Source organism: Podarcis muralis, chromosome 9 (genome assembly GCF_964188315.1).
Source record: "Podarcis muralis chromosome 9, rPodMur119.hap1.1, whole genome shotgun sequence".
In the NCBI taxonomy this organism is placed as follows: domain Eukaryota; kingdom Metazoa; phylum Chordata; class Lepidosauria; order Squamata; family Lacertidae; genus Podarcis; species Podarcis muralis.
The window spans coordinates 76865651-76875022 of NC_135663.1; the positions used below are offsets into that span (position 1 = coordinate 76865651).

The window sequence follows — 9372 nt, forward strand, 5'->3', positions numbered from 1 at the left end:
ACAGGCACATACCTCCACATGTGGTGGGAATGTCCTAAAATCCAACTCTTCTGGACATCAATCATGCAAGAAATAATGCAAAATAACTAAGCAAGTATTAGAAGTCACCCCAGAACTGGACCTACTAAACATCTTTTAAGATAATAACGCCCACTCACATCACAAAGAGCTCAGAAGCATCATAGCCAGGTACTGGAGAGAGCTGTTAGGAGTAAGCGTAGACCAATGGTATCAAATAGTATGGGAAACAGCCTTATTAGAAAAACTAATGTAACACTACTGTCTCACAACAAATGAAACTGACCTGCAGAAAACATAACTTGAAACTGACCTGCAGAAAACATAACTTGAAAAAAGAGACATTGTACATACTTTTGTAAACCAAGAAATCTTTAACAAAAATAAATAAATGGTGAGCTCAGCTAATTTGCGCTTTCCAAAACAAGAGGTGAACTGAAGCACAGCCGTCAAAGTTGACATTTCTACAAATTTTGCAATACAGTTTTCCAGTTAAGTACAAAAATGCTCTCTTGGGAGAAATGCTTCTCTTGGGAGACGGGCAATGACAGGCCTAGACAGCATCTTGAGAAGTAGAGACGTCACCTTGCCAACAAAGGTCCGTATAGTTAAAGCCATGGTTTTCCCAGTAGTGATGTATGGAAGTGAGAGCTGGACCATAAAGAAGGCTGATCGCCGAAGAATTGATGCTTTTGAATTATGGTGCTGGAGAAGACTCTTGAGAGTCCCATGGACTGCAAGAAGATCAAACGCATCCATTCTTAAGGAAATCAGCCCTGAGTGCTCACTGGAAGGACAGATTGTGAAGCTGAGGCTCCAGTACTTTGGCCACCTCATGAGAAGAGAAGACTCCCTGCAGAAGACACTGATGCTGGGAAAGATGGAGGGCACAAGGAGAAGGGGGCGACAGAGGACGAGATGGTTGGATAGTGTTTTCGAGGTTACCAGCATGAGTTTGACCAAACTGCGGGAGGTAGTGGAGGACAGAGGTGCCTGGCGTGCTCTGGTCCATGGGGTCACGAAGAGTCGGACACGACTAAACGACTAAACAACAACAACACAGAAATGCATATACCCGGGCAATGTGTGCGTGTAAATGCATATGTGAAAATACATATAGGAAAAGATACCTAAATGAATATATTTAAATGCATTCTATCAGGGGAAATTTCTTTGCAAAAATATGACTATTCAGCTAATTAGAACAAAGAAGGTGTAAATTAGGAGATAATCAGCCTGATGAAGACAATTATCTTGGGGCAGGAAGTCACCAACACTCCATGCATCAGCACTGGGGAGGGGCAAGACTATTTTGTCTCCCTGGGTTCCACCATAACTAGCAATCTCTGCATTGACGCCGAACTGCACAAGCGTAGTGGTAAGGCAGCTATGGCAATCGCCTTTCCAAAAGGGTATGGGAAAACGTGATGCCAACAGAAGAAGAAGAAGAAGAGTTTGTATTTGATATCCCGCTTTATCACTTCCCTAAGGAGTCTCAAAGCAGCTAACATTCTCCTTTCCCTTCCTCCCCCACACAACACTCTGTGAGGTGAGTGGGGCTGAGAGACTTCAGAGAAGTGTGACTGGCCCAAGGTCACCCAGCAGCTGCATGTGGAGCAGCGGAGACGCGAACCCGGTTCCCCAGATTACGAGTCTACCGCTCTTAACCACTACACTACACTGGCTCTGGATGTTTAAGAGAAGACTGGTTGGTTGTGATCCGTTGGTGTGTCTTCTGTGTTCAGGCTAACATGTGTTTGAGCATTAATGGTTTGTTGTTTTAGTAAACAAAAAACAAAAAAACCTAAGAATGTAAGAAGAGCTTTGTGGATCAGGCTGATAACCCATTTAGTCCAGCCAATACCAAGATGAAGGTCTACTAGGCTTGGGTGTTGAGGACGCTGCTTTATGGAAGTGAGTCATGGGCAACTTACAACCATCAGAAGTGACTCCTCAATGGTGCCCACATGTGCTGCATCAGGAATATTTTGAGCATCACATGGCAGGACAGAGTCTCAAACAAAGATGTGCTCATTCCCAGTATGTTCCCAGCATGTTCACACTCCTGTCTCAGCGATGTCTATGCTGGCTTGGTCATGTCAACAGAACAGAAGATGGCAGGATCCCGAAGGATGTGCTCTACGGGGAGCTGGCTTCATGCACCAGGCCCGTTGGCAGACCAACTCTGTGTCAGAGATGTTTGCAAATATGACATGAAGGCTGGCAACATCAACCCCGCCGGGTGGGAATCCCTTGCAGGCAACCACTGTGCCTGGAGAATTCCACTCCTCCCGCGCTGCAGATGTGTGGGATTGTTACATGTCACATGTCTGTTTGCATTCCAGCACAGATTGTTGGAGTCTCGTGAGCGGAACATCCGCTCTGTATTGCATTTGTGTTCTCTCTGCGAGAACAGCAAAGAGAGAAGCCATGGTTTCTTTGTCCTGATATATGTACAATAAACGTAGCCTAGTATCCACGCCTCAAGCCAGATCTGTTGTGTGTTTACTCTGCTGAGTAACGTATGCTCATGCACGTCGGAGAAGGGTGACTGATGGATCTCCGCAGCAGCAAGGCTGAGAAGGGAGACGCTCCAGGCAGGGTCTGTCCAGCTGGCTTTCCATCCCATGGTTCTGACAGCCAACAACAGGCTGCGAAAAAGTTTTTCAGTGCGATTTTAAAACAAACCAAGGCTGACAGTGAAGCAATGCCCAAGTGAATGGCTCAGTTGCCAAACCTTCACAGCACCCATCAAAACCAACCCTACATGTGCCCACATCTCCCCACTTGAACCACTATGAACGGTGGAATTGGCACTCTGCAGGTGCCACGTAAGACCCCGTTCCACATTTGTAAGAATGAGATTGCTGAGTGTGGCATCACCTACATTTCAGAACTCCTTGCCTATTGGTATCAGCAGGCCCCTTTGCGGAGCTCTTTTCGGCACCTGCTAAAAACATTATGTCCAGATACTTGGGAGGTTGGTGTGAATTTTAACCTGTTTCAGTATTTTAACTTTTTGTGTGTTTTAAAGTACTGTAGATTTTTCATGCTTTTATTGTTTTGTGATTTTGTAAGCCACCAAATTTCTCCCCTGCCCCTACTTCTAAACAGGTGTGGACAGGGTTGCATCCTAAACCCATCTTTTACTTGGCACCTCAGAGGCACAGTCTGGAGCACGTTTTTGCAAGGGGAACCAATAATCAATCTCCAAAGAGCAGGCTGGATCAGTCACCTCTTTAAATGGATTTCCAGAGGAAGCTAGTGAAATCTGGCAACAAGAAGGAGATGTTGAGTCAGCAGAAGGACATTTTTTTAAAGACACACCAATGAATTGCTAGAATATGACCAGAGATGCTTCAATCTGACCATATTTGGCCATACTGCAGAATGCAGCCTTTTTGCTCTTTGCCCTGAGAGGCTACGGGAGGTGTATTTATGATATTTCTTTACTGCACACGTGGTTTCCAATAAAACCATTTTCAACAGATAAGCTGAGGTATAAGACCAGGGGGCAGACTGGATAGGAACAGGTAAGTGGAACGAGGAAGGAAAAGATTTTGCGTTTACTGGGATCCCCGTGAGATTAACAGCAAAGGCGACTGCATCTCCCTCAGGTAAGTATGAAACAGGACTCAGCACCCACGGTTTCTCTGCCTGATCCTTCCTATTCTGTTTGTCTCCTTTCTACTCTGTAGAATCACAGAACTGTAGAGTTGGAAGCTACCACCAAGGGTCATCTAGTAGTCCAACCCCTGCAATGCAGGAATCACAACTACAGAATCCCTGACTGTTGGCCATCCCACCTCTCTTTAAAAAACCTCTAGCTTATGATCAGAAGCAAGGTGAGCTGTGCTGGAGGCTGGGTGAGGGAGGAAAGGAAAGGCTGTAGCTCAACGGGAAAGGACCTGCCTTGCACTCAGGTCCTGGGTTCAATCCCAGATAGGACTGGGAGAGGCCCCTGCTTAAAATCCTGGAGAGCTGCTGCTGCCCACCAGTGTGGACCACCCTGAGCCAGATGGACCAAAGGTCTGATCTCATACAAGGCACCTTCTTGAGCTCCTAGGCTAAATTCAAAACGGCAGCCTGGGCAGTTGGAGGGGCCTTGGTGCAGCAGCAGAGTGCAGAGGTTGTTCCTGGCATCCCCAGGTGGAAAGCAGCAGTTGTCCGGAGGCCCAACAGCTGCTGCTGGTGAGGGTAAGCAATGCAGTGGGCTAAATGGACTGACGACCAGACTTGGTCTATGGGCAGAGTTTTGCTAGAGAGTAGCTGTAGCTCAGGGACGGAGCCTGTGGTCTGAAGCGGAACACAGGAATCATTTCCAAGAAGCTGTAGGACTGAGCAGCTGCGCAGGAGCAACTGGAGAAATGGTCACCATCGTTCCTAGACCCAGAGGCACTTCCCACCTTACATTCCAGGGAAATGGGGTACCCACCAGATGCTGCTGAACTACAATTCCCAGCGGCTCCAGCTAGCACAACTAGTAGTCCGGGATGAGGGCAGCTATAGTCCAGAAACATCTGCTGAGTCCCATATAGGCTACCCCGTCATGATTATTTATTTCACGGATATACCACCTTTCCTTTAAGCAGCTCAGGGTGCCATAAGTGCCCGCTGCCCTGCTTTAATCTTCACAACAACCTTGCAAGGTAAATTACCCTGAGAGACAGTGACTGCCTCCCGGTCATCCGGTGATTTGAACTCAGACATTCCTGGTCCTAGTCCAACATAGCATCTGGACCAGGAGAAAGCTTTGGACCGGTGTCTGGATGCAGTGGTGGACTGGGCGAGGGCCCATCATCTGTGCTTGACTCCTGGGAAGATGGGGGCTCTATGCGAAGGTAGCTCCCATGTTCAGGAAATTGGCAAGTTACCTGTTCTGGATGGAGTTGCACACCCTCTGAAGAGGCAGGAGGGACGACATGGAGAAGATCTGGCACCATGTCTTCTAAAACAAGATGCAGGTGGCCCCCTAGGAACATCTGGTCTTGCTTAGCAAACATGCAACAGTGAAACTGTGCAGTCTAGTTACCCCTGCTTCCAATTTGTTTTTATTTATTCATATACCGCCACCCTCATCACATAAATCCTTTGTCTTCTCTTCTGAATCTTCTGACGTTCAGCTTCATTAGATGTCCACAGATTCTCATGTCACAAGAGAGGAAACAAAACGTTTCTCGTCCAATTCCTCCATGCTATGCACAATTCGTTAGAAGTCTAGCGTGTTGCCTCTTTCTTTCTTTAAACCAAAAAAGGCCCTAATACTATTTTCTCATAGGACAAAAATATCAAATACTTCAGCAATAGAAAAAGATTTTAAAAATAGTAATAAATTAAGCAGTTCAGAACTATCATTAAAATGACTGGCTACAGGTAAAGGGACCCCTGACCGTTAGGTCCAGTCGTGGATGACTCTGGGGTTGCAGCACTCATCTCGCTTTATTGGCCGAGGGAGCCGGCATACAGCATGACTAAGCCACTTCTGGCAAAACCAGAGCAGCACATGGAAACACCATTTATCTTCCCACCGGAGCAGTACCTATTTATCTACTTGCACTTTGATGTGCTTTCAAACTGTTAGGCTGGCAGGAGCAGGGACCGAGCAACGGGAGCTCACCCCGTCGCGGGGATTCGAACTGCGACCTTCTGACTGGCAAGCCCTAGGCTCTGTGGTTTAGACCACAGCGCCACCCGCATCCCAAAGAAAATGACTGGCTACTCAGGAAAAATTTTAATGACTGCATAAAAATGTAACAGATGGGGCAAGTGCGGCTTTATATGATACAATACGATATCTTTATTGTCATTGTCCCTTGCTGAACAATGAATTTGAAAACTACATAAAACTACATAAAACTACATAATCTTTTATAGAATCATAGAATTGTACAGTTGGAAGGGACCGTAAGTGCCATCTTAATACATATTGACACCAGAAGGCACCTTTGCTGTATTGTTCTCGGGGCCTGCTGGCACTTTTCTCCGTCAGGCAAGCCTCTCTAAATGTGTGTAGTTGACATGTATTCCAAGGAGTAAAAATTTTGTTGTATGTGTATGTGTATGCCAGCTTGGTTAGCATCTGGCAGATTTCTTAGCTTGATTTGTTTCTTACTTCTGACTCATATGGATATTTCTAAAGTGCATTTTTAGAGAGTTGCACTCTCAAGGTGGATGAAAATGAATGAAGTTACCTGGGATGGGGCTTCTTGGTTTCCCTGAAGCTGGAGAATACACTAGTGTTGCATAGCTTGTCTCTAATCTCAGTTGTCTAAAGTGTCCCCACCCTTGTGCTAAAGCAGCTGCCTGAAGTCTGTCCCATCTTGCATTCCCTACAGATCCATTCAAAATGGCGGAGGATGAGGTTGCCGCTCTGGTCGTGGACAACGGCTCCGGAATGTGCAAAGCGGGATTTGCGGGAGACGACGCTCCACGGGCCGTGTTCCCCTCCATCGTGGGGCGGCCCAGGCACCAGGGGGTCATGGTAGGGATGGGCCAGAAGGACAGCTATGTGGGGGATGAGGCACAGAGCAAGAGGGGTATCCTCACCCTGAAGTACCCCATCGAACATGGCATCGTCGGCAACTGGGATGACATGGAGAAGATCTGGCACCACACCTTCTACAACGAGTTGCGGGTGGCCCCCGAGGAGCACCCAGTCTTGCTCACGGAAGCCCCCCAGAATCCAAAGACGAACCGCGAGAAGATGACGCAGATCATGTTTGAGACTTTCAACACGCCAGCCATGTACGTGGCGATCCAGGCCGTACTGTCGCTCTATGCTTCTGGCCGCACCACCGGGATTGTCATGGACTCCGGGGACGGGGTGACCCACACGGTGCCCATCTATGAGGGTTATGCCCTGCCCCACGCCATCAAGCGCCTGGACTTGGCTGGCCGTGACCTGACTGACTACCTCATGAAGATCCTGACTGAGAGGGGCTACAGCTTCGTCACCACGGCTGAGAGGGAGATAGTGCGGGACATCAAGGAGAAGCTCTGCTACGTGGCCCTGGACTTTGATCAGGAGATGGCCACAGCCAGCTCGTCTTCCTCTCTGGAGAAGAGCTACGAGCTGCCGGACGGGCAGGTGATCACCATTGGCAACGAGCGCTTCCGGTGCCCCGAGGCCCTCTTCCAGCCCTCCTTCCTGGGCTTGGAGTTGGCTGGCATCCACGAGGAAACCTACAACTCCATCATGAAATGTGATGTGGACATCCGCAAGGACCTGTATGCCAACACGGTGCTCTCTGGTGGTAGCACCATGTACCCTGGCATTGCTGACCGGATGCAGAAGGAGATCACATCCCTGGCCCCCAGCACGATGAAGATCAAGATCATCGCCCCGCCAGAGCGTAAATATTCGGTGTGGATCGGGGGCTCTATCCTGGCCTCTCTCTCCACCTTCCAGCAGATGTGGATCAGCAAGCAAGAGTACGATGAGTCTGGCCCATCCATCGTCCACCGCAAATGCTTCTAACAATCCAAGCAGCCAACCTCTTCTGGCCAAGTCAATATATATTGGGGCCTTGCTTTTATCTCTTGAATTCTGTTCTCTTGCAGGATATTTAGTATTTATCCAGTTCTTGATTTGGCTCCTGCATGGGACAACCTTTGTCCACTGCTTTGCCAAGGCTTGTCCACAGCTGCACTCTTAATAATAATAATAATAATAATAATAATAATAATATATTATTTATACCCGTCACTCTGATTGTGTACCACCTTCGCCTTTTCTTTTTTCTGATTCATGTGGAGTTCAGTACTTTGTTACTATCCATTTTCTCTGTCAGACAAAACAAGCCAATAAAGTCATGCTAAATGAAGTAAAAATTGGTGTGCTTCTTGTAGTAAACGACTCTCTTGATAAACACAATTTTTTGGAGCTAACACGTAACATGAAGCCACTCTACTGCTCAGCGTTGCAGCGAGACAGATTGGGGGTACAGGGAGCCACACTTGTGGTTTCTGCTTCACTTGTCCCCATGTCCTGCTGCCACAGCGTCCAGAGCTGAGCGGTAGTTTGGCTGAGCGTCCCCTCTGGACACGGGTCTTATGGTTGGTCTCGCTCCAAACAGACCATGAGCTGTAACCAAGGGTCGCTTGTTTACACTGACCCAGGGCTTACTCTGAGGAAGTTCCCAGGGTTGCAACGGCTACAAATGCAATGCAGTTTGCTCCCTAAAGGGATCACGCCTCACATTCCCCAGCTTTAATCTGAGACATGACTGCTCTAAAAATTGGAGAATGTGATAAAAATGAATGGTAAAATGTGAATTTAGCAAAGGGGAGGCCTAACTTATGAATATGAGCATCATCCCAGATCCCAGATCCCATCATCCCTGATCACTGGGCAAGGTGGCAGCAGCTGGAGGAAGTACCAACCTCTGGGGGGTAACCCTGAATATACAGCTCCATGCGAGTCAACAGTCAGCATCATTAAGCAGTTTATTTATTATAGATTGCATTTATGTATCTCCTTATATGTCATAATCAGGGAAACCTCCATCCAACTCAAACCCACCTCACAATATCTGTTTGTTTTATTAGCTGGATTGAATCTGCTTTTTAACAAGTGCCCCCAAAGTACCTGAACAGACAAACTCTTATAAACTACCATACATTCTGTGCCTTATTAGAACTCCGTTTTCTAAAGAAGGATGAAGTCGGCTTTGAAAATCGGTGAAATGGATGAAAATAAATACCTGGGAGACTAGGTGCAGGGAGAGAGCCCCAGAATTTGGGTTCCACGGCAGAATGGCCCTGTCTCTGATAGCCATGGGACGCATTTTATTTATTTCATTTATTCTATGGTATTGTGATTCCTTCCTGCCAACCCAGCAGTTCCAAAGTACGTCAAAGTGCAAGTAGATCAATAGGTACTGCTCTGGCGGGAAGGTAAACGGTGTTTCCGTGCACTGCTCTGGTTTGCCAGAAGCGGCTTAGTCATGCTGGCCACATGACCCAGAAGCTGTACACCGGCTCCCTCGGCCAATAAAGCGAGATGAGCGCCGCAACCCCAGAGTCAGCCGTGACTGGACCTAATGGTCAGGGGTCCCTTTACCTATTGTGATTCCTGCATTTCAGGGGGTTGGAATACTAGATGATCAACGGGAGTCCTACAGTCAGAGACCTGCAAGGTCTAGAGTCCAACCCCGTGCAATGCAGGAATCAGCTGGACAACACGCTGGCTGCAAACACCGAACCGGCTGATCCTGGCTGCCCTCCAATGCCCTGCCTTTTAGCATGGCGCGCATATATATATATATATCCGGGATCGAACCCGCAGCCTTCCGTGTGCGAGTTTCAGGCGCTCTGCCTGCAGGTCACTTCCCCCCACTGAAGGGGGCGCCAAAA

The 9372-nt window shown here is 47.8% G+C and overlaps 1 protein-coding gene across 1 annotated transcript; it reads left to right on the forward strand.

The window, feature by feature from the left end:
• Nucleotides 1-3479: 3479 nt before the first annotated feature.
• LOC114604348 (actin, cytoplasmic 3) lies at nucleotides 3480-7848 on the forward strand. The gene is made up of 2 exons (XM_028744400.2): nucleotides 3480-3635; nucleotides 6354-7848. Exon 2 carries the CDS (start codon nucleotides 6365-6367, stop codon nucleotides 7493-7495), a length of 1131 nt encoding a protein of 376 aa, XP_028600233.1. The 5' UTR covers nucleotides 3480-3635; nucleotides 6354-6364; the 3' UTR covers nucleotides 7496-7848.
• The last annotated feature ends 1524 nt before the right edge of the window (nucleotides 7849-9372 follow it).

Bases quoted from the DNA above. Each gene is read 5' to 3' on its own strand.
- LOC114604348 (XM_028744400.2), top strand. From the start codon at position 6,365: ATGGCGGAGGATGAGGTTGCCGCTCTGGTCGTGGACAACGGCTCCGGA.